Genomic DNA, 27,489 nt, shown 5'->3' on the forward strand with positions numbered 1-27,489 from the left:
ATTCAATCACTTTTAGCGGTAATTTGCATTATAGATTAAGAAATCAATTGTTGAAATAACCAAATCAATATTTGATTATTTATTTCAGAAATTGAACCAAACAAAGAAGCATTCGATGAGAATCAAGCATATGTCAAAAACAACTTTCCTGTTTCTGTCACTTTGCGTCAACAGTTAAATATCACAAAGTCATCGAATGAAATTATGTCCATTACTAGCTGTATCAAAACAGGCAATACATTAGTGTTTACCGACTGTAGAAATAACCGACTTATTATTTGTAATACAGACGGTATTGATGTCAATCACATTCCTCTGTCCTATAAACCATATTATATAACAGAGATAGATAGTAACACTGTAGCAGTATCCTGTAGTGATAACAATACAATACTGATAATAGATATATCTACACGTTCTGTCACCAGTACAATCAACACCAGTGGTAACTGCTACGGAATATCATATAATGATAATAACCTGTACTTTGTTATGGGTATCAGTATAATACATGTGATGGATCTGACAGGTAAAGTAATACGTACTATACCTTTACCTACAGACGATATCCACGACATTACAGTAGACAGAGACAGGTTGGTTTGTATAGACTATACATCATCAATATACTGCTGCTCGTTAGATGGAAACTTAATGTGGAAGTTTAAAATGGATGGATATCAATATTCAAATCGTGTAACAACAGATAACGAAGGGAATGTCTATGTGACGGATGACTGGACACACACTGTAATAGTTGTATCAGATGATGGTAAACATCATAGAGAACTTCTAACTAAATCAGATGGATTGGATAAACCGTGGGGAATTTATTTTGACAAAAAAGAAAACATTCTGCTTGTTAGTAATCTATATGGCGAGAAGGCATTTCTTTTTGAGGTGAAAAAGAAACCATGATAAATAACAATGAATAATTCTTTCAGACAATGAGTTTATTTGGACTCGGATCTGTTTGTTGATTTAATCATTCAAAATAACTTCTATTAATTTACTTTACTTTTAATCTAACAAAACGAATTACCGTCATCTGTACTGCTGCATTCCATATTAAGATTAAAAGACATTATTACAATTATATGATGTAGTCCCTACTAGTTGAGGGTTAAAGATTTAATTTAATGTGCGACAACATTTCAACTTTAAATGGAAATTTAAAGAAATATTAAAGAGACTTAATACATGGTGTGATTACAGATTGTCCAATTACTTTTTTATAGATAAAGAAAAAAAAAATCGATTAATATTTCACCAAATCTAACGGATGGTTTGAGAGGAAATTTTAATTAAAATCATTTGTAAATTCGAAATAAATATTCTATATTGATATGCAAGTTGTAAATATTTTCTGAGCACGTTGACTGGTGCGGTTTTCAAATGCATACTCTTTTGTTAAACCATTTACATTGTTTTTTTGTTTGCATCCGGAATGGAAATGAGATATTTGTCACTGGACGATTCACACCCAACCGATTAACCACATAAATATTCTATTCACATCAAAATGTAATGTTTAAAGTTTTCGTTTGTTTATTTTCCAAATTGAAGGTTTTACAAATTTCATGTTCATCATTTACAAATAACACATGGTCTAACGCTGCCTAGACTCATATGACAGTGTTCCAACATCTTTCAAAACAAAATTACAAAAAAAAATATAATTAATTTTGAAAATGTAACTTGGATTTTCCTGGGCTGTCGTATTTAATTACCGTTGTTTGAATAAAAAAAAATCACCATTTATAAAACATTGAAAATTTAGTTGTTCTATATTATTATTTTGAAAATCGATTTTTTTTTTCGAGTAAAAAACAATGTCTATGATTGTATCTTTTATGTATAATTCATACTCTTATGAGAAGATATTATTCAACTTTTACTGAACTAAATTGAGTGAATAGGCTATTTTTGGAATTTATTTTAACACACAAGAAAATATTCTATTCGTATGTAATATTCATAACGACAGGTGTGTTTGTTTGTTTTATTTGACATTAGAAAAAACGGACATATATGAACATTAGTTAGTTTATTCGATTCAGATTTGTTCTTGCAAATATTCATTCGAAATAGATTGTGTGGATTAGTATGTTATCAACTGAGTACAAATTCAACTTAATCAATTATGATTTATATTACATAATTACTACAATACTGTATTGTCTAATTGGGGCCTTTTATAGCTGACTATGCGGTATGGGCTTTGCTCATTGTTGAAGGTCGTACGGTCACCTATAGCTGTTAATGTTTGTGTCATTTTGGTCTTTTGTGGATAGTTGTCTCATTGGCAATCATACCACATCTTCTTTTTTATATTAAAGGTTCAATACTAAAAGCATTTTGTTGTTCATGTATGATAAAATGATTGTCCCTTGAAGCTCTTTATGCAATTTGCAGGATATTTTGCATACGTCAAGGACGTGTTGTTCTTGTTCCATTTCCATTTGCTGTTTCAGAGCATCCTTTACGAACCTGCAACTATAGTTTTATGTATATATTATTCATTTTAACGTTTTGAAGTGTCGTGAGTGTTTTTTTTTTGTACATTTTGTACATATAATACAAATGTTAGTTTTTGCATTTTAACCCGTCGCCTGGGTCTTGCTTTTTGCAATGAAGATTGTTATTTAATTTTACCATATGTATGTCCTTAATCCTAATCTCTCCTCGAAATAAAAACCTTAAAATTTTAATTTGTCATTATTACTCTCAAGGTCATAGACCCTACCTCCTGGTAATTCTGATAGACATAAATGTATGCAGTACATTATGTTCCCCCCGTCTGGTCCTATATTTGCCACTGGACGTTCTGGAACCAACCTTGAATATTTCACGTCCTTCCGAAAACGAAGGTCAAAGAAATGGTATACGTCAATGTTTCTATACACAAACGAAAAATTGTCAAATTATGCGAAATAAACGTCAATGATGCAGTAACTCAAGGAAACAAAACATAAAATATGATGTGACATATGTAGATGAGACAGTAACCAAACGACACAAATAAACAATACAGGATTGTCATATACGCTAAGTTTACAGAACTAACACATACAAATATATACGTCAATTGGACTATAACTTTACGACGCAGATAACAAAAAGATGTGGAATATACGTCAATGAGACGTTACCTTTACGCCGCAGATAATAAACAGAAGTGGAATATGTGTCAATAAAACTTTACCCTTACGACGCAGATAATAAAAAGGTGTGGAATATACGTCAATAAGACTATACCCTTACGACACAGATAATAAAAAAGATATTGAATATACGTCCGTGAGACTTTACCCTTTAAACTCAGATAATAAAAAGTGGTGGAATATACGTCAATGACACTATACTCACTCTTGCGAGGCAGTTAATAAAAAGATGTGGAATATACGTCAATGACACTATACTCACTCTTGCGAGGCAGTTACATGTAATAAAAAGATGTGGAATATACGTCAATGACACTTTACCCTTACGACGCTGATAATAAACATATGTGGAATATACGTCAATAAGACTATACCCTTCGACACAGATAATAAACATATGTGGAATATACGTCAATAAGACTATACCCTTCGACACAGATAATAAACATATGTGGAATATACCTCAATGATACCTTACCTTTACATGCACAGATAATTAACAGATGTGGAATATGCGTCAATGAGACATTACCCTTCCGACGTAGAAAAACAAAATGTTGAATATACCTCAATGAGACTTTACCCTTACAATGCATATATTAAAAAGATGGGGAATATACGTTAATGGGACCATACCGGCCTAACGACTCAGACATAAAACCAAATATGTAATATACGTCTATTATCCTCTTACGACGCAGATAATGAAAAGATGTGGAATATACGTCAATGAGATTTTACCCTTACGACGCAGAAAATAAAAACATGTGGAATATACGTCAATGAGACTATACCCTTACGAGGCAGATAATATAAAGAGGTGGAATATACGTCAATGAGACTATGAACTTACGACACAGAAAAAAGGGGGAGTATACGTCAATGAGACTATACTCTTTCGACGCAGATAATGAACAAAGGAGTATTATATGTCAATGAAACATTACCCTTACGACGTAGATAATGGAAATATGTGAAATATACGTCAATTAGACTATACTCTTACGACGCAGATAAAAAAAACAGGTGGAATATACGTCAATGAGACTATGACCTTAAGACGCAGAAAATAAAAAAAAGTTGGAATATACGTCATTGAGACTATACTCTGACGACGCAGATAATAAACAGATGTGGAATATATCTCAATGAGACTTTACCTTTACGACGCAGATAATAAACAGATGTGGAATATATGTCAATGATACTTTACCTTTAACAGATAATGAAAATATGTGGAATAGACGTCAATAAGACTATATTCTCGAGACGCAGATAATAAACAGAGGTGGGATATACGTCAATGAGACTACTCTTACGACGCAGATAATAAAAAGAGGTGGAAAATACGTTATTGAGATTATACCCTTACGACACAGATAATCAAAATATTTGGAATATACATCAATGAGATTATTCCCTTCCAACGTAAATAATAAAAATATTCGAAATATACGTTAATAAAAATATACTCTTACGACGCAGATAATAAAAATAAGTAGAATATACGTCAATGAGACTACTCTTACGACACAGTTGATAAAAAAGATGTGGAATATACGTCAATGAGACTTTACTTTTACGACGCAGAAAAAAAGGGGGAATATACGCCTTTGAGACTATACCCTCAAAACGCAGATACTGTAAAAATGTAAAATATACGTCAATATGACTATACTCTTACGACGCAAATAATAAACAGAGGTTGAATATACGATAATGAGACTTGACCTTTACGACGCAGATCAATAACAGAGGAGAAGTTTACGTCAATGAGAATTTTCTCTTACGACGCAGATAATAAAAAGAGTTGGAATATACATCATTGAGATTATACCCTAATGTCGCAGATAATCAAAATATGTGGAATATATACATCAATTAGAATATACTCTTACGACGCAGATAAGAAAAAAAGAGTTGGAATATACATCATTGAGATTATACCCTTATGTCGCAGATAATCAAAATATGTGGAATATACATCAATTAGAATATACTCTTACGACGCAGATAATAACAATAGTTGGAATATACGTCATTAAGATTATACCCTTAGGTCGCAGATAATCAAAATATGTGTAATATACGTCAATGAGACTATATATGTACCATTACGACAAAGTTTATAAAAAAATGTTGAATATACGCCAATGAGACTATACCCTTACGACGCAGATAAAAAAGGGGAAATGTACGCCAATGAGACTATACCATTACAACGCAGATAATGTATAAATGTGGAATATACGTCAATATGACTATACTACGCAGATAATAAACAGAGGTGGAATAAACGTCAATGAGACTTTACCTTTACGACGCAGATAATTAACAGAGGTGAAGTTTACGCCAATGAGAATTTTCTCTTACGAGGCAGATAATAAAAAGAGGTGGAATATACGTCATTGAGATTATACCCTTAGGTCGCAGATATTAAAAATTGTGGAAAATACGTCAATGAGACTATATTCTTACGACGCAGATAATAAAAAGAAGTGGAATATTTGTCATTGAGACTATACCTTATAACACAGTTAATAAAAAGATGTTGAATATACTTTGATAAGACTATACTGTTACGACGCAGATAATAAAAAAGGGGGAATATACGTCAATGAAACTATACACTTATTACGCAGATAATAAACAGAGGTGGATTTTACGTATATAAGACTATACTCTTACGACGCAGATAATAAACAGAGGTGTAATTTACGTCAATGAGACTTTACCTTTACGGGGCAGATAATAAACCGAGGTGGAATATACGTCAATGAGAGTATACCATTACCACACAGTTTATAAAAAGATGTGGAATAGACGTCAATGAGACTATGCCATTACGACGCAAAAAATAAAAAAAAGGGGGAATATACGCCAATGAAACTATACCCTTACAACGCAGATAATGTAAAAATGTGGAATAAACGTCAATATGACTATACTCTTACGACGCAGATAATAAACAGAGGTGGACTATATGTCAATAAGACTTTACCTTTACGACGCAGATAATTAACAGAGGTGAAGTATACGTCAATGAGAATTTTCTCTTACGACACAGATAACAAAAAGAGGTGGAATATACGTCATTGAGATTATACCCTTAGGTCGCATATATTAAAAATATGTGGAATATACGTCAATGAGACTATACTCTTACGACGCAGATAATAAAAAGAGGTGGAATATGTGTCCATGAGACTATACCCTTACAACACAGTTAATAAAAAGATGTTGAATATTCGTCAATAAAACTATACTCTTACGACGCAGATAATAAAAAAGGGGAATATACGTCAATGAAACTATACCCTTACGACGCAGATAATAAACAGAGGTGGAATTTACGTCAATGAGACTATACTCTTACGACGCAGATAACAAACAGAGGTGAAATTTACATCAATGAGACTTTACCTTTTACGACGCAGATAATAAACAGAGGTTGAATATACGTCAATGAGACTATACTCCTACGACGCAGATAATAAACAGAGGTGGAATATACGTCAATGAGACTTTATCTTTACAACGCAGATAATGAATAGAGGTGGAATATATGTCAATGAGACTTTACCCTTACGGAGCAGATAATACACAGAGGTTGAATATACGTCAATGAGACTACACGCTTACGACGCAGATAACAAAATATTTTGAATATACGTCATTGTAAGTTACTATACTTTTAGGCAGCAACTTTTTGATTTTCGGGGCGGGGCTATGGATTTTTTTTGAGAAAAAAATAATTTGTTTTAGACCCCGATAAAAAAATGTTTGTTTCACCCTCAGCTGCCACTATATGTAATGCTAAAATTGAAAGAAAAAAATAGTTTTCGACTTGTCGCCAAACAAAAAAGATTGTCTAGAACCCCCCCCCCCCCCCCCCCGAAAATCAAATGGTTGCTGCCTTACGACGCAGATAAGAACTAGAGGCTCTCAACAGCCTGTAACGCTCACCTGATTCTACTTGGGTTTTTGAAATCATATAAAAAAATATAAAATTTGGCTAAAAGTAACAACACTTGGCCAGCACCTCATAAGGAATAGATCATTCATGCTATGTTTGATGTCATTCAATTCAGTGGTTCTTTAGAAGAAGACTTTTGTATGCATTTCCCATAGGGTCCTATGTTAAACTAAGTCCCCCTACTGGCGGCCATCTTGGTTGTTGCAATGACAACAAAGTAACAACACTTGGTCAGCATCTCATTAGGAACATTCATGTTATGTTTGGTTTCATTCCATTCAGTGGTTCACTAAAAGAAGACATTTATATGTATTTCCTATAGGGTCCCATGTAAAACTAAGTCCCCCACTGGCGGCCATCTTTGATGATGGATCGGCTACAAAGTAACAACATTTGGTCAGCATCTCATAAGGAACATTTATGCTATGTTTGGTTTCATTCCATTCAGTGGTTCTCTATAAGAAGAAACTTGTATGTATTTCCCATAGCCGGGGTCCTATGTTGAACTAAGTCCCCAACTGGCGGTCATCTTGGACTTTGGAATGGCGACAAAGTAACAACACTTGGTCTAACTCGAATAATTCAAGCCCTTTCCCAACAAAAAATTCCCATATTGCATAGCGGTGTGAATTTTCCGGTTGACGGTCTTTATCGAGGAGGACGTTCAGGCGTTAATGTAGCCTTCGTAAATCAGCGGAATATAACGACTGAATTATTCGGGTTACACTTGATGTGTCTCATTAGGAACATTCATGCTATGTTTGGTTTCAATCCATTGAGTGGTTCACTAAAAGAAGACATTTTTATATATTTCCCATAGGGTCCTATGTTAAACTAAGTCCCCCGCTGGCGGCCATCTTGGATGATGGATCGGCTACAAAGTAACAACACTTAGTCAGCACCTCATAAGGAACATTCATGCCATGTTTGGTTTCATTATATTCAGTGGTTCTCCAAAAGAAGTCATTTGTATGCATTTCCCATACGGTCCTATGTTAACTAAGTCCCCCGCTGGCGGATGATTGATTCGCTATTAACTAACAACACTTGCTCAACACCTCATTAGGAACATTCATGCCATGTTTGGTTTCATTACATTCAGTGGTTCTCTAGAAGAAGTTCAAAATGTAAAAAGTTAACGACGACGACGGATGACAGACGCCAAGTGATGAGAAAAGCTCACTTGGCCCTTCGGACCAGATGAGCTAAAAAGGCAACATTGGCTACACAAATACTGAATGGTATTTAAGTCAATAAAACAACTAAACAAATGTTAAAAGAAATGTGAACCAGATGCTCCGAAGGGCACAGCTTGATACGACCGCAAAGGTCGAACCCTGAACAGTTGGGGCAAGTATGGACGCAATATTCAAGCTGGAGACAGCTCTGAATTTAGATTATGATTAAATAGTTGACAAAGCATAAGTCTCTGACACAGAATGAATTTGGTCTAATAAACTTGTTTTTGTTTTTGGCTTAAAAAAAATATTTGAAGAAATTACTTATAAATATAATTATTTTCTGTGACTGTATATTACATTAATTTGTAGGATCCTTTACTATAGATAATTTAGCTGATCTGTAACAATAACATCGTCATGCCTTATATATCATGTTACCTTTCCACGTCAGTTTTAATCTAGCGGCGTACTGCAGTACATGATATATAAGGCATGAAGATGTTATTGTTACAGATCAGCTAAATAATCTATAGTAAAGGATCCTACAAATTAATGTAGTATACAGTCACAGAAAATAATTATATTTATAAGTACGTCTGAGTCAGTGACAACTGTACAACAGATGTATCCATCGGATCGCCATCAATGATGGTGATACATGGCTGTGTACATAATGTATATACAACTCGTCTAAACATCAACCCAACAATGTTAGATCTGTAAATTTACTTTCGCAAATTTTTGGGTCTTCCCTCGCCGGGATTCGAACCCAAGCTACTGTGATATCGTGACACCAAATCGCCTGCACTGCAGCCGTCCCGCTAGACCACACGACCACCTGGGCTCTCAAAATAAAGAGCTTTTGCTGGCCGTGTGTTACCTTTCCACGTCAGTTTTAATCTAGCGGCGTACTGCAGTACATAATATATAAGGCATGAAGATGCTATTGTTACAGATCAGCTAAATTATCTATAGTAAAGGATCCTACAAATTAATGTAATATACAGTCACAGAAAATAATTATATTTATAAGTACGTCTGAGTCAGTGACAACTCTACAACAGATGTATCCATCGGATCGCCATCAATGATGGTGATACATGGCTGTGTACATAATGTATATACAACTCGTCTAAACATCAACCCAACAATGTTAGATCTGTAAATTTACTTTCGCAAATTTTTGGTTCTTCCCTCGCCGGGATTCGAACCCATGCTACTGTGATATCGTGACACCAAATCGCCTGCACTGCAGCCGTCCCGCTAGACCACACGACCACCTGGGCTCTCAAAATAAAGAGCTTTCGCTGGCCGTGTGTTACCTTTCCTCGTCAGTTTTAATCTAGCGGCGTACTGCAGTACATGATATATAAGGCATGAAGATGTTATTGTTACAGATCAGTTGTCACTGACTCAGACGTACTTATATATATATATATATAACAGTATTCTTTAAATGGAATTGAATTAGCTCCCTCACATTGCTTTTAAATCATCTAAATTGCCCTTTAACCAGAAAAAAATTGTTTTCCGCCTTTTTGCCCCTATTTGTTAAATGATTTGTGCCATAACCCCCCCCCCCCCCTTAACCATCCCTTTGTAGTATGGAGACTTGTGGTATAATTTCAGTGAGATTTATACACTTAAACACAAGTTATTGACAGGAAACTACAGAAATGCTTATTTGGGCCCCTTTTTTGCCCCCAACTTATTGAAACTCCCCTTAGAGTAAAAACCCTAAAACTCAATTCCAGCTTTTCCTTTGTAGTAAGAAACTTTGTAGTATAATTTCAGAGAGATCCATACACTTTAACACAAGTTATTGTCTGTAAACTAGAAAAATGCTTTTTTTTACCCTTTTTGGCCCCTTATTCCTACATGTTCGGGGAATTTAACCCAAAACTCAATGAAACCCTTCCCTTTGTTATTTGGAACGTTTTGGTACAATATCAAAGAGATCCATACAGTTACACAAAAGTTATTGTCATGAATCTAGAAAAATTATTGTTTTTTTGGTCCTTAATTCCTAGAATGTTTGCCCCATAACCCTTAAAATGAATCCAAAACCTTCTTCTTATGGTATTAAACATTGTGGTACAATTTCAGAGCATTGAAATATTTATACACAACTTATTGTCCTGAAACTAGATAAATATAAAAAAAAAAAGATGTGATGATTGCCAATGAGACAACTGTCCACAGTTCATAGATCACCGTACGTCCTTCAACAATGAGCAAAGCCCATACCGCATAGTCAGCTATAAAAGACCCTGATAAGACAATGTAAAACAATTCAAACGAGAAACAAACGGCCTTATTTATATAGAAAAAAATGCTTGTTTTGGGCCCCTAACTCAAAAACCTTTGGGACCATAACCCCCAAAATGAATCCCAGCCTTCCTTTTGTGGTTATAAACATTGTGTTAAAATTGTATTGATTTCTATTTACCATAATAAAGTTATTATTCGGAAACCATCTGTCTTCGGACGACGCTGCCGACAACGACGTGATACCAATATACGACCAATTTTTATTTTTTATTTTTGCGGTCGCATAAAAAGGGCAACGAGGCATATCCTAGAATAGGATGTATAATATAAATCAATGACACAGACATTTCATATAGCTCATTGTCACACAATGATTGATTGTTTGTTGCTTAACATTCATAGGCACACACTGTCAATTTTAGACAAAAACAAATTAACACTAGACAATAGGTAGGTCCCAAAATAGAAGCAGTCGGCGTGTGCCTTGTAAAAAATAAGAGTAAAAGTGGATAAGGACAGAATGTTGCCTTGCAACAGGTCACCTAAATGTACAGACATTTGAAGGAAGGGAATGTTGCAAAAGTTCTTAACATGCAGACAGCATGGTGCTGACTGTGCATATTCGTAAATGATACTGTTGTGGTGCTGAACACTAATATACAGTACGGAACCAGTCCATGTTTTATATGTGCCTTATCATGTATCCGTGACGTAGTACACAGAACACACGATCCCGGACTATTCACCTTATTACATGTATTGACATTGATTATTTCCATCATAACTGCATTTTATGTATAATTATTGTTGTATCACCTGAATAAACCCTGGTGAGTTTCATATATATTGTGTTATATTATTAATTATATGCTCGGATCACAACATTGGCGTCGCCGACAGCTCGAATCTGTTTATTTTGAAACTACCGCTCAGCACGGTACGTTTCACACCATTTGCTTTCAATTACTGCAAGTTATATAGCCTCCGCTATATTTTAAATTAAAACCTCCATCAATTTTGGAAAGTTTTATTACCTTTTTAGGCAATACTACACATTATATTCACTGTTAAAAATTTAATGCTTGGCTAGTTTCTCGTTTTAGTGAGTCGCCATTTTGAATAGCCATTAGCTGTATCTTGTCCAAATTGAGCAGGACGGAAGTTGGATTTCTGCGCATGCTTTGACAAAACTACAGTACAGGCATCGTGGTTTACTACAAACACCGTTCGTGCACAACTACAGTACAGGCAACGTGGTTGACGACTTATACCCTTTCGTGCACAACTACAGTACAGGCATCGTGGTTAATAACAAACACCGTTTCGTGCACAAATACAGTACAGGCATCGTGGTTGATGACAAATACAGCCATAGACCATACAATTTAACAAAATTTTAAAATGTCAAAACTTATTACACTAATGGATGCCACCTTGGATCAACTTCAATCAGTTGAGGGGATAGACAATGAAATGGCCATACATATACTTGAGGTTAGAGATGCCTCACATTTCATAGACCTTAATGCAGTGTCCGGCATTACTGGTTTGCCAAAATCAACTTTAAAGAAATACTTCATTGAACCTGGCATGTTATTCTTGTACCAGAAACTAACAGAAAATAGGCAGGAACTCTCTCATGTCATATCAGGACTCCATGAGGTAGACAAAAAAGCCTCCCAAATTGACAACATGACGGAGAAGTTTGATGATTTATGTGCTCGCATGACTAAAATGGAACAAACTCAATTAATGGGGTCAACTATTCAGTTTAAAAATCCTCTGCCATTATTGCAGGACGATCATTATGAACAGGTTGAACAATCAGAGAAGAAATTTGGTGGTTTTGGCGCGACAGTTGATACTTTGATAGCTCAGAAAAACCACCAGGCTGAGGAAAAATTAGGAACTAAACCCAAAACATTTAGTACCCCAGCTAGTTCAGCAACATATCCAGACTTTTCCAAGGTGTCACCAATTAGTAAACCAACTGGACTTTCTAGTTTAGGTGAGTCATTCACTACCAACACAAATCTACAGGACGATATGTATGCATCTGCAGCGTCCACTCTTAAAGTAAGTACTGCAACTGAAGCGGCTTACCAACACCACGTGAAACCCAACACTGAAATCCATGTTGAACAGGGGCCCTCGGCTCCCCCTTTTGTTACTTCTAACATGGTGCCCGTTCAGTCAACTTTGGAAGTGAAGTCTGAACCAAGCTTCATTCAGCATGGACAATTGGACAATCAGTCTAAAGATGGACAGGGGCCTTTGGTCTCCACTTCGAATACTTCAACTCATGAAATACTTAACAATGTATCGCATGGTTACACTGGACAGGGGACTTTGGCCCCATCGTCATTTTGTAACCCAATCATAGTTCAAGGTTCTGCAATACATAACAAGCCACCATTTTGGTCTTACAGTGTTCCACCGCCAGGAGTACAACAAAATAATGGATCGACTGTACCGTCTACTGCAGTTTTCCATCCAGGATCAAATAAAGACACTACAAACATCCCTTCAATCCCAGTACATTGGAATACTCCAGTAGTTATGCCTTCCCATGTACAGTCTGTGAATGCTTCTGATCAGACCAAAAGTGAAGCTTCACACGAAAGGCACAGAGGCAGGGGCAGGAAGCGTTGCCAGAGGGAATCCTCTTCATCAAGTGATGAATCGATAGACAGAGAATCATCCCGTTGGAAGGAGTCCCATACTAGAGAGCGAAGCAAGAGTCCGCAACTCCCGAAGATGCCAGTCTTTACTGGTTCTGGTAATTTATCTTGGGAAGCTTTTGTGTATCAGTTCGAAAGAACTGCAAATCGCCGTAACTGGGATGACGCAAAGAAAACGTGCCGTTTTCTTGATTGTTTGTCTGAAGTTGCACTAGAATATGCCAGACGATCGCATATATCAAGATATGACGACTTGCGGAAATATATGAAAAGGCGATTTAGTAAGAAGGAGGAAGCCTCTGCAGCAAGAAGACAGCTACAGTACATCAGACAGCTGGACGGAGAGACCGTAGAAGAATACGCAGAAAGAGTTCATTTCTTGACAATGGATGGGTATTACCGAAGTAACAATGACATAATAGATCAAATAGGTACTGAGGCATTCCTCCGTGGATGTCAGGAGGAGGCACCACGGATCGTGATAGAGAAAAATCCAAGGACTATAAATGAAGCTTTGAAATGGATTAAGTCTTCATTAGCTAACCAAAAAGCCATTTATGGAGCTAGGAAATCTTACTCAGGCCGACCTCAGTCATATTATCAACGGCAAGTAACATTTTCTGATATTAATGATTCTGATCATTCCCCGCAAAGGCCCACGGCCTTGCAACATGGTCAGGTGATTGAAAAGGTAGATAACTCATTACAGACTGATATTAAAGACTTAGTGTCTCTAGTTGGCAAATTATTAAAAGATGGAAGAAGTAATCAATCATCATCTCCCGAGAGGCACCGAGAATATTACAACTCGCCCTCCAGACGCCCTCAAAGCAATTATGCCCGATCACCAACCCCACCTAGGTCACAATCTAATTTCCGAAGTCCTCAGAATTCGCGCTCCCCATCACCACATAGAGGTCCAAGGTCAAGTAAAGAACAAGACAACATGCCATTTAGAAGGGCAGTTTCACCATCTTTTCAGAGGACCTCGTCCTCGAACTTATCAAAAGACCAGACTTTAAACCGGACAGGGTCAGGCCTCTAGGCTCCCGTCTGACCCACGAAGAAGAGAGCCTTAATGAGCTGGTTGTTAGAAGAACTGTTGGTAGAAGTTTAGTTATACCTGCAGCTGTAAATTCCACCCCAGTCAAGGCTACCATTGACACTGCTGCTATGATTACTTTAGTTAGCAGTTCTCTGATTTCACATATTCAAGAAAACTGTGAATCTGTAGTTTTAAAAGGAATAGGACCTCAACCAGTTATTGGTAAACTCATAAAAAACACCGCTATTGCTATAGGACATACTACTATGTATTGGGACGTGTGTGTCATAGATATGACCGATACCATCATACTTGGACTAGATTTCCTGAATGCATGCAGTGCTGTGGTGGACTTGGTGCACATGTCTGTTGTTTTAAATGGAGAATCCATACCTGCACAACTAGTCGGTGGGAACAATCAGTCTTTATCAGAAGTACTATTGTCCCGCTCTGTTAAAGTTCCTCCAAATTCAAGTATGCTCATAACAGTGAAAGTTAAATCGCCACCCGAGAACCACTATGTGATCGTCCCAAAACGTAACAGTTTGCCTGTCTTGATATCCAACGTCATGGGGACTGGGCCAAAATGCATATTAAACATCGTGAATGATACTGGACTTCACGTTAAGATAAAGAGAGGATCATGTTTGGGCTACGCTGAACCAGTAGATGAAATTCTAGATGACAACTTGTCCAACAAGGATACCTATAGCATAAAGCAAGTGCATCTTCCACCAGGGACCTTTATTGATCAGGAAGATAAACCGTTGCCTGACCATCTGCAGAATTTATACGATCGTTCAATCACAAATTTGAAAGATGATCAGATATCTAAGTTACGGTCATTGTTGATTGAATTTGAAGACGTTTTTTCAAAACACGATTTAGATCTTGGGTGTTTAACTGCGGTCAAACATAGAATTGACACAAAAGATTCACCGCCAGTAAAACATAGAATGCGAAGAACACCACTGGGGTTCCAGGATGTGGAACAGGAATATCTGACTAAGTTGTTGGCTGCAGGTGTAATACAGCCCTCTACATCGGAATGGTCTTCGGCACCTGTACTTGTAAGAAAACGCGACGGATCTGTTAGATGGTGTGTCGATTATAGAGCCTTGAATGATAGGACCGTAAAAGATTGTTTTCCATTACCCATCATTGAAGATTGTTTGGATTCTTTGCAAGGCGCAACAACCTTTTGCACGCTGGACCTTGCCAGCGGATATTATCAAATAGAACTAGAGGAGTCAGACCAGAAAAAAACAGCCTTTATAACACGCTATGGATTATTCGAACATACAAGAATGGGAATGGGACTTTGTAATGCTCCTGCTACATTCCAACGAGCGATGCAGTTAGTACTCCGGGGACTTACCTGGAATCAAGTTTTAGTTTACCTGGATGATGTAGTGATATTAGGCAAAAGTTTCGACCATTGTATTCAGAGTCTTAGAGATGCACTCTTACGGTTCCGGAAATATTCCCTGAAGTTAAAACTTAAGAAATGTCAGCTTTTCCAGGAGGAAGTAGAGTTTTTAGGCAAGCTTGTCAGTGCAGAAGGAATAAAAATAGCTCCAACAAAATCTGAAGCGGTACAAAATGGGCAAGTCATTTGCTATGCAAGTCATGTTCTGATGAAACCACAGAGGAAGTATTGCACAACCCGTAAAGAACTTTTAGCAGTGGTTAAATTTTGCCGACACTTTAGGCATTATTTGCTTGGACGACGTTTTGTATTAAGGACAGACCACAATAGTCTTGTTTGGTTGATGAGGTTCAAACACATCGAAGGACAACTGGCAAGGTGGTTAGAGGAGCTTGCCCAATTCGACATGGAGATTGTACATCGCCCCGGGAAGAAACATCTTAATGCTGATGGCCTAAGTAGAATACCTGAATGTCTTGAAGATTGCGACTGCTATAACGCAGGTGCTGACGTAGAAAACTTGCCATGTAAAGGTTGCCAGTATTGTCAAAGGGCTCATACTCAGTGGACTCGGTTTCTGAATGATGTTGATGATGTCATACCATTAGCTAAGAGACAAGTTAGTCCACTTGAAGTCAAGATAGTAAGTGTAGAAGAAAATCCTAATAATCAGTCAGATGAGTCCGTCACCTCATCAATTCAGGGGCTCCAAGCCTCATCTTTTAATTCAGCAGACTCAGTAGATCATGATATGACTCAACCTAATACTGAGGAAGATAATGTCCACATTAACTGGATGCAGAATTATAGTCCACAACAACTACGACAGTTACAGTTACAGGATTCAGACCTTTTCCCCCTCATAGAGTGGATAGAAAGTCAGTACGACCCTAGTGATGCTGAGCTGAGATTACAGAGTCCAGCTACCCGAGCTTTAAGGTTATTCGGTTCCTGCTTAGAAGTAATTAACGGTGTTCTTTACTACAAATGGATTAACCAATCGGGACGGAAACCATGCTTGGTCGTACCCAGTAGTTTAAAATCTGATGTTCTTCTGCATTGTCATGATTCAAAAGTGGCTGGACACCTTGGACAACAGAAAACCCTGGACCGTGTGAAGCAGTCGTTCCTCTGGTACCACCTTCATTCAGACTGTATTGACTATGTTAAGTCTTGTCATATTTGTAACCAGAATAAAAAGGCACACATTAACCCCCGAGCTGCATTAAGCAAGTTTCATGCTGGCTGTCCTATGGAACGTATTCACCTAGATATCTTAGGGCCTTTTAATACCAGTGAAAGTGGGAATCGTTACGTACTCATGATGATTGATCAGTTCTCGAAATGGATAGAGATGGCCGCCTTACCTGAGCAATCAGCACTTCTCATAGCCCAGAAATTTGTTGTGCATTTTATAGTCACCTTTGGATGTCCTTTAGAGGTCCACACTGACCAGGGCCGTAACTTTGATGGCAATTTGTTTAAGGCACTCTGTGAAATTCTGGAAATTGCTAAAACAAGGACGACTCCTTATCATCCTTCATCAAATGGGCAGGTCGAGAGATATAACACAGTTGTGTTGCAAATGATTCGTTGCTACATTCAGAAGAAAAACAAGTTGTGGGACGTTGATTTGCCATTACTAACGATGGCATTACATTCAATGGTAAACCGGCAAACCGGTTATACACCCAATCGTCTCATGTTAGGAAGAGAAACAATTCAGCCTATACAGTTATTACTAGGGACTGTTCCTTGTTCCATGGGTAAATTCGATCCCGATTCCTGGGTAGCGCATCTGGCAACATCATTAATTGAGGTGCATAAACTTGCTCGTGAAAACCTTCGGACAACCCAACATCGACAGAAGAGAGATTATGATCTGCGACTTGCACAAAATCAGTATCATAATGGAGACTTGGTGTACAAGATTGATTCATCAACTAAGATAGGACACAGTAAAAAACTTCGATCTCCATGGATTGGACCCTATTTAGTCGTTTCAGATCACTTTCCGCTTTACACAATAAAAGATCGAAAGGGAGAGTCTGTAATTCACCATGACCGTTTGAAGAAATGTCATGACAGAGAGATACCACTGTGGTTGCGCCGATTGAGACACAGTATGTTCAATGATACAAGTTTTGTGCATAATGACGAGAGTACAGATGAAGACACACTAACAGCGTCTGGCAACAACCTGCCTTATTGCGGTGGACAGCTGTTACAGAACCTTGATTTGGTCGGTGACGTTTCTCTAAATGATGATTTCCAGCAGCTATTTATTGATCAGGACAATCCGGACGATGAAGAACCACAGGGGCTTTTAGCCTCGTCTACTAATGATGATTTTCTCATTTCAGAGGTTCAGGGGACCAGGTCTCCGACCATCAGTCATGACTATCCATGTACCAGGCGGGGTCGAACAGTTAAGCCTCCGGCTCGGTACACAGATTTCGAGTAGTTCCACTAGCTACGTAGTGTAAATATTGTATATAATAATGGATTGTATATACTTACGTTATCTTTTTGTGTCTTGCAGTGACCTGACATATGGAGGATGACGTTCTTTCACTTAGTGCTCATGGAGAGTCGATTGGTGATGACAGTTCTTCTAAAGCAACAGAGCTTTCTGATATGATGGTTATTGATGAAGTTGGGTATGAAGACAACACCGACGAACCATCTGATAGCCGTGAAGTACAGGACGAAGGAATATACAAACAGTATGTTCATAATCAGAGGTCTGCAGGGGCCCTAGGTCCCGCACTGTATACCGTTACATCAAGTTCACAAGAAATTGAAAGTAATTCAATGACCACATTTAAGAGTAGGTCACATAAATGTTTTGTTTGTGGATTAGTTACACATGGCAAGATGAGACGGCATGTCTTGAAGACACATTTGCCTTGGTATTGGGAACCACACACGGCATGTTGGAGCTGTGAAGTTCAAGAGGCGCAAGCCGGTTCTTTGGCGCAGCGACATACCATGGAACATGGGGTAGAAAGTACTGTATTTGACGAAGAGCATATGCATCTGTGGTGCCAGCTTATGTTGGGATCACTTCATCAAATAAGGTCATGGTTAGAATGTTCCACTCTTGACGATCTCTTAGACTATATTTTACAGAGAGAACTGTACACGTTCGTCAAAAACCAATTTTCATCACAAGAGCTTCAACTTTTGACCTTTTGGGCCGATAATTACTGCCCTTCATCAGTGTCAACTTATATTTGCAATCCACCAAACCATCTCATTTGTCTATTCAACTGGGAACTGATAGCAGTTCTCCTGTCCCGAGTCGGTTCAGTGAAACAAGAAAGATTTTTAGTACAGAAACAACGCTTGACATATGAAGGTGCTAACATAGCTGAACCAATTTCACAGTCAGAAGATCAACTTGCATTCGTGGATAGCCATTTCCATTTAGACCAAATACTAAGAAGAATGAGACTAAGAAACTTTCAACACTTACAATCAGTAGTGGCACCTGGCTGCTCTCAATATTTTTATTATGGAGTTGCAAATTATGTTTTCCCATCAAGATGGAACAACTGGGCTTCGGACGTTGGCTTTGCACGTAGTGTGTATGTCTCTTTTGGAATACATCCACATATTACTGCAGAAGGCATATCAAAGAGGCAGATGGATCAGCTGGACTCACTGACAGATAGCCATTTATGTGTAGCCATAGGTGAAGTAGGACTTGATTACACTACAACTTGTATTTGTCGTCCCTGTCGTAATCCTAGCAAGTGTAAAGAAGAGGCACGTCGTAATCAGGAGGAGGCCTTTGTACAAATGCTGCTCTTAGCCAGGAGGAAACATTTTCCCGTCATAATTCATTGCAGAGATTGCGGTGACGGTTCAGCCGCCAAACGTACTCTAGAAATAATACTTTACCATGATCTAGTTGACATGAAATTCTATCGCCACTGTTTTGACGGGACTATTGAGGAGATGACTGATTGGCAACAACTACCAACTATAATTTTCGGTGTATCTGGGAAATTCATTAGGGACAATACCGGTCTAGAAGTAATTCCTAGGATTCCGCCACACCAGCTTGTGCTCGAGACTGATTCGCCGTTTTTATCACCGTTCCCATGGTGCCCAGTAAACCATCCATGGAATCTTCCAGTGATTGCCAAGGAAGTTAGTCGATTGAGGAACATACCATTGTCTGTGTTGATGTGGACTGTTAATGACAATGCTCTGAAATTCTTTCAGATTCCAAGACAAAGACAATAGTGTCAAACAGTAGCTACCCGTTTTAGCGCTTTGGTTTATGTTTCCGAAGAGAAAGATGAATACTTTGTGCCTAGGACCGTTTATCTTTGCGTATTTCCACTATATATCCTATCGTATTGAGTAATGTTTCCAGAGAGGAAAAACATATATTATTCCGTTTTATTTTGTGTTTTTTATGAACTATGAAACTTAACTGGTATCTAACATGTTTCAAGGCATATTGAACTTTTATGATGTGGATTTATTCATGAACTTTTGTGCAACTGTATGTGTAAAATGATACCGTTTATTCCGAAATTACTATATGGATAACTTTCACAGACAGTGCGTTATTTCTAGTCGTTTTATTTACCCCTGGACTGGTTCTACTGAGATGGGGCGATTGTGGTGCTGAACACTAATATACAGTACGGAACCAGTCCATGTTTTATATGTGCCTTATCATGTATCCGTGACGTAGTACACAGAACACACGATCCCGGACTATTCACCTTATTACATGTATTGACATTGATTATTTCCATCATAACTGCATTTTATGTATAATTATTGTTGTATCACCTGAATAAACCCTGGTGAGTTTCATATATATTGTGTTATATTATTAATTATATGCTCGGATCACAACACTGTTACAGCAACCAAACGAGTCAATTGGACAAAGAAGGGCGAAAGTTACCCTCAGGACAGTCAAACTCATAGATTGAAAATAAACTGACAGCTCCATGGCTAAAATAATAAAAAGATAAACAGACAAACAGACAAATAATAGTACAGGGAATAACATGTATAGAAAACGAAAGACTAAGCAACACTAACTCCACCAAAAACTGGGGGTGATCTCAGTTGGCTCAGGACGGGTAAGCAGATCCTTTACGGGATTATCGCAAAACGTTCTTGAGATCTTCTTCCGCGTGCTTTAACACAATTTTTCGTTTCGTGTGCATAGATATTATCAATAATTTTTTATTCACATATATATATATATATCTAAAGACAAACATATTTCATATTAATAATTCATGTTGTAATCAAAAATATGTTTATCACTATTCGTTGAAAAGATGTATTTATACAAAAGGAATGTAATTTTGCACTTGTTACAAAAGAGGGATGAACGATACTAGAGGGACAGTCAAACTCATCAATCGAAAATAAACTGACAACGCTATGGCTGAAATTAAAAATACAAACAGACAATTCATAGTACACATGACACACCATAGAAAACTATAAAAAATAGCAATACGAACCACACCGGAAGGGTAAGCAGATCCTGCTCCACATGTGGCACCCGTTAATGTTCGCGTTATTATAATGCTTATAGATCGGTTACAAACCTAAAACGAATATTATGTAATGGACATCTAGGCGATAGCAATACATTGGAATGCCCTCACGATGTGAAAAGCAAAATCTCTGGAGGAGTCTTTCTATATACTTTAACTAAGTCATTCGATCGATTGACATATAAGATAGTGATTTATTGTAATTAAATCGAGAACGCAGATGTTCAGATATAATGTATATGATTATACAAAAAAAAAAAATACATAAAAAATTCCGACAGAAATAATTATGATAAATATTACCTTTTGATAAATCCTGAATAGAAGGGCAAAAAAATCCTTATCTGAACTTGCAGTGCCTCAACAGTCGTTCAAAAATGTCCAAATCTCGTTTTTTTACATGATAAAGAAAAAAAATGGAAAACGATCAGATTTTAAAGAGAATGAAACTTCACATAGACGTTCACTCCTTATAAAAACATGAAGTAACAAAACCACAAGAACGTATAATTTTAGACATGGATTTCTTTAGCAAATAGATATATGTAACAGAACAACTTTTGGTTTATTTCGTGTATATGCGTTTTTAAAGAACGGAACTTTATTCGGACATTAAACATCAGTGAGATGGCAGCCATGTATGTGAACCCGCTCTAAATAACATGTGGTGAAAATGTATATCTTTACCATAGAACATAGGGTTGTCACAAGTTACTGAAACTAAAGTTGTTGATCTTGACCTTAGACCTAGGAAGTTGTACATACATTATGGCGGCGTTTTGCATTTGCGCCGATCTGCATTTCATTTGCGCCGATTTTTTCTTTCATTTGCGCCGATTTTTGTTTTCATTTGCGCCGATTTTTTACAGGTAAATTACAGGTTAATTACAGGTGAATAGATATAAGAAGATGTGGTATGAGTGCAAATGAGACAACTCTCCATCCAAGTCATGTTATTTTTCATTTATCATTATAGACCTCTTCCGTCATCCAGTTGTGCACTATATTCACATACTTTAATATCAAGAAGTAAAAACCTTAAATAAAAGCACTCTGGTTTATACTAAAATGACGAATTGAAAATCTATTTACAGCATTCAAATCCATAAAAACGGAATACATTAAAATCATAAATCTGTTCTTGCTGAGTATTTATAGGCAACATATCTAATATATTCCTTTCTTGTGATTTCGTCTCTTCTATATTTGTTGTAATTGTCAATAACGAAATCCATCTTTTCTTTGTCTTGCTATTAACGTACTTATGTGTTTGGCCGTCGATGGTTAAAAAAATTGACTCCTCGGCTCGTTGTAGTGTGCAATATGTCCATCAATTACAGCAAAGTTCAGAACAATATGAATCAAAATTAACTAAAACCTTTGTTTATAAACAGATTTTACTAATATACCTGCACGGTATAGTACATATACAAGTATTAACTTACCTGTAAATCCAATTAGGAAAAAATGAAATCGGCGCAAATGAAAGAATGAAAATTTTAAAAATCGGCGCAAATGTCATACGCCCCATTATGGCAGCCCCTCTGGTGTTGGTCAATATACATGTCAAGTATTTCAACTTTGAAATCATATCAGTTCTCAAGACATAGATATCAGTTCTCAAGACATAGAGCGGACACGATCTTAATCATTAGACATGGATTATCAATTGAAACCAGTTTTTAATATTGAAAAGTAAATCACAAAAATACTGAACTCAAAGGAAAATCTAATCGGAAAGTCCATAATCACATGGCAAAATCAAATGCCGAAAAACATAAAAAACGAATGGACAAGAACTGTCATATTCCTGACTTGGTACAGGCATTTTCAAATGTAGAAAATGGTGGATTAATATAAAAACAAAAAATAAGATGTGGTATTATTGCCAATGAGACAACTATCCACAAAAGACCAAAATGACACAGACAGTAACAACTATAGATCACCGTACGGCCTTCAACAATGAGCAAAGCCCATACCGCATAGTGAGCTGTAAAAGGTTTTAAAGCGCTAAACCTCTCACTTTGATGACAGGATCACCAAATTCTGTTATATTTTAAATGATGCGTGAACTAAACAGACATAAGAAATTAAATAGTCAAAATTTTGGTCGTGTAACAATTTTAAAAGGAACAATTGACTAAACAGAACACAAAAACATCAATCTACAAACACATTCATCGATGTCAGAAAATTGTATACGTTACATATATTTGCATATACAAACAATTTAATTCCACATGGGCAATGTTAGCATTCAGTGTTAAAAAATCAGAAGTATGTAAAAATAAATTTCAGAAATAGACCGAGATTCCAAATAGTCCAAAAGTTGTATATAATTTATAAGAATCCATAAATAGTTCATTCCACTACGCGATTGCATAATTTTGAAGTTTGTGGTTCAACGTATTTTCTAATTCATAATATAAATACAAATGTATATCATAATGACACATAATAGAACAATATCATTATGACAGGATCTTAAAGTACAGAGTCACGTTATAAGAACCACTGAAACACAAAAAGTCACATATACAAAACACACCAGATGTGACCTTTGTGATTTATGCGTTTGACTGTCCCTCTTTAGACATTATGATACACCCTCTGAAGTTGGTTAATAAACATGTTAAGTATAAAGTATCAAATTATCACGGTTCTCTAGATATTGAGGGACATATTCTTATACGGACGGACTGACTGATCACTATAGGGCCTTACATATACTATATTAGCTACAATAAAATAACTCACTGCTCAACTAGTTTAACTGTTCTTAAAAGATATGGAGCACGTGCTGTGCGGTCTAATAAAAAGTCAAATAACAAAATCCAGGAAAGTTCGAATTGAAAAGTTCTTTATCAAATAGTAAAGTGATTGCTTTCCGATTTACCAAACGACAATTAAATTAAATAAGAAGACTTTTGTTTGATAAGATTGTGTGGAAGTGTTGTGTAATAAGTTGAAAAGTCAAAACTGTCTCGGATGTTTGGAAGTTTTATATGTTTTTAATTCTAAGTTCACTTATATATTTTGGAGTTGAGTGCGACTTCCAATTTAAATAACATAGTAATTTATTTTTATTCAAGCTAGCTAAAGCCTGACTCTAGATGTGGGATTTTCTGGCAGTGTTGAAGACCTACGGGTGACCTCCTGCTCTTTGGTTGGGTTGTTGTATCTTTGACTCATTTCCCATTTCCATTCCTCAATTTATTGAGAATGACAGTATAGTATTTACAGCCATGATACGAATTTCACATTGTTGACTGCTATGGCAGATGGTACAAACACAAACTTCTTTAAAAGAACTTGAATATAAAAAAGTGGTATCAATGGTAATAAGACAACAAGAGACCAAACGACACATACATTAACAACTATAGGTCATCGTACGGCCTTCAACAATGAGCAAAGCACATACCGCATAATCAGCTATAAAAGGCCCCGAAATAACAAATGTAAAACAATTCAAACGAGAAAATTAACGGCCTGATTTATGTACAAACAAGAATGTGTCCCAAGTACACGGATGCCCCACTCGCACTATCATTTTATATGTTCAGTGGACCGTAAAATTAGGGTCAAAACTTTAATTTGGAATAAAAATTAGAAAGATCATTTCATAGGTAACATGTGTACTAAGTTTCAAGTTGATTAGACTTCAACTTCTTCAAAAACTACATTGACCAAAAACTTTAACCTGAAGCGGGCGGACGAACGGACGCACAGACGGACGGACGAACGGACGGTACAACGGAGGCACAGACCAGAAAACATAATGCCCCTCTACTATCGTAGGTGGGGCATAAAAATGTACGAAAACAATTATGTAAGACAGCAACAAATGACAACCACTGAATTACATGTTCCTGACTTGGTACAGGCACATACTTGCAGAATGTGGCGGGGTTAAACATGTAAGCCTGATCCCAACACCACATTCCCTAACCTTGAACATTGGTGTAGCAGTAAAACATAAGAAATAACGATAATATCACAGAAATATGTCTCGCCTTTTTGTAATTTTAATTATGCAAATTTTGAAATTACAATAGTCAGTGTAAATAAAGTGCGAATCCAGCTAGTTCATTTTCACTGTCATATGCCGGTATGTCTATTGTAGAATAAAGGATCATGGGAAAACTGTATTTGTTTACGTTTTGAAAATACCAAATTAATTGATTTGAAGGAAAGTTTTTACATATTTTCATTGTGATATGTCTTTATTATGTACAAACATAGCATTAAAGTTCAAATAAGTGTTATAAAAGCAACATAATATAGCATATCGATTTTTGAAAGCGACCCATTTTAACTATAGATGCGATGAATTATCACTGTTAGTGCAGTCATTTCAGATGTGGACTTTTCGAAGATGCGAGGAATTTTTATTGTAGAATTATGTGACAAATGCACTTGAAACAAATGAAAAAACTTAGTTGATGACTTTAGAATTTATGATAAATGTATTTTCAAATTGAAATACAAACTCCTCATTCATTCTTTATCAAATATATAGCTTTTCAAATTTGTAACAAAAACGGTTCTCAAAATGTCATATTGTATTCTTCAAATTACGTTTTTCCTTGATTTAAAAAAAAACAATTAAAAGATATTTCTGTATTTTTTTGAAGTCAAAGATTGATATTGCGGAGTTTAAGTGCAGTCTGTGTAAAATAGAGACGAGTACGACGTTATCTTCCACGCAATAAATACACTTGCGAACAGAGAAATATGCATCTTGAAACGCAATGGTGACAGAAAAGCTTATAAAAGATTAACTTTCCCCAGTTGTACCCTCAACTGCTTCAATTTCCATATTCTGAAAAAGACAGTTTTGGTAGAACAAATGTTCTTGACTCGATTGTTGCTTGCATGATTTTAACTGTATAAGGTGAAACGGTATGTGACATAAATTATCCACAGTCATTAAAACATGAAATGTAAGGTGTGGGCGAACTTTTTTGTTTGCATTGGTACGTGAAGTAGAGCACCCTTGATACAAAAAAAAATTATCCTTAATGAACAGCTCGATACCAGAGGAGGATTTAGGGGGACAGGGGGTTGCCCCCTTTTTGGGAAAACATTTGGTTACTTTTATATGGAATCACTGGAGCGGGCCCCCTCTTAGGTAGTCATTGGACCCCTACTTAAAAAAATTTCTAGATCCGCGAGTGGATACTACCACAGAGGTCAAACAATGCACATTTGGGTAATTGTACACAACATGCATGCTACAATTCATGTTTGATGATCTTAGACCCTTTGGACCTCTATGTGGGCTATTTCGGTAACTTGGTAAAAATCCCCAAACTGGATACAAGGTTAGATTCAGCATGTCAAAGAACCCCAAATATTCATAAGGTCTTTTGTCTATAAAAATGCATGCATGGGATACATTTGTTATTGAAGGCATGACTGTAACAATAGGATGAAGATAAAAAAAAATATCTTAATCTGGGGTCTCATTGGGGGGGGGGGTCTGATCCCTGATCCCGCTTTCTGCTTTATCAGATTCCCGTATCCCGCTTATACTTTGCAGTTCTCATTTTTTTTAAATTTTCCGTGTCCCGCTATACTTTATTTCTCGTTTTCACGACACAATCATTTGACTATCACGGCAATTCCGCGTCACGCTTATACCTCAACGCGACCCACTATTCTACTCTTTTCTGACTCATATTAAGCCCATTATAAATATATTAAAAAAGTGTGTTTTTTATCCCTTTTTATCCCGTCTCGTTTCGGGTTGAGCCACAGATAGATAAGATGTCATATGTGACAATGAGACAATTCTCAAAACGAGTCACAATTTATAAAAGTATACCTTTATACGTCAACATACGGTCTTCAACATGGAGTCTTGGCTCACACCGAACAGCAAGTTATAAAGGGCCCCAGTGTAAAATCTTTTAAACGGGAAAACCAACGATTCAATCTTTATCAAGATGTACGTAATTAGTGGTGAAGTGTCATGGAAATGGATAAAAAAAACCCAAGGATATGGAAATGGATAAAAAAAAAACAAGGATAAAGATCCCTATACGATTCATAAGAAATTTTAAAAATGGAATACATTTGAAATAAATGTTATTTCTATTGAATTTATTTAGAGTGTTTTAAAACTAAACTTTCCTCCGTAAGTTGAATTTTATCAAATTCGTCTCTTACTTTATCTATTGTTTGAGCAAGT

At 36.6% G+C, this 27,489-nt stretch overlaps 2 protein-coding genes across 2 annotated transcripts in view; one reads left to right on the forward strand and one right to left on the reverse strand.

Moving 5' to 3' along the window:
- Positions 1-4,418, forward strand: part of LOC143057338 (uncharacterized) — a 73,307-nt gene extending 68,889 nt beyond the window's left edge. Inside the window, exons 8-9 of the mRNA XM_076230640.1 lie at positions 89-292; positions 4,387-4,418. Coding sequence (XP_076086755.1) covers positions 89-292; positions 4,387-4,418 — 236 coding nt within the window. The remainder of the gene's footprint in view (positions 1-88; positions 293-4,386) is intronic.
- The window catches only part of LOC143056233 (solute carrier family 35 member F6-like), a 514,661-nt gene that overhangs the window by 431,623 nt on the left and 55,549 nt on the right, over positions 1-27,489 (reverse strand). The gene's annotated exons all lie outside the window — the stretch shown is intronic.

Source organism: Mytilus galloprovincialis, chromosome 13 (assembly GCF_965363235.1).
Source record: "Mytilus galloprovincialis chromosome 13, xbMytGall1.hap1.1, whole genome shotgun sequence".
NCBI classification, from domain to species: domain Eukaryota; kingdom Metazoa; phylum Mollusca; class Bivalvia; order Mytilida; family Mytilidae; genus Mytilus; species Mytilus galloprovincialis.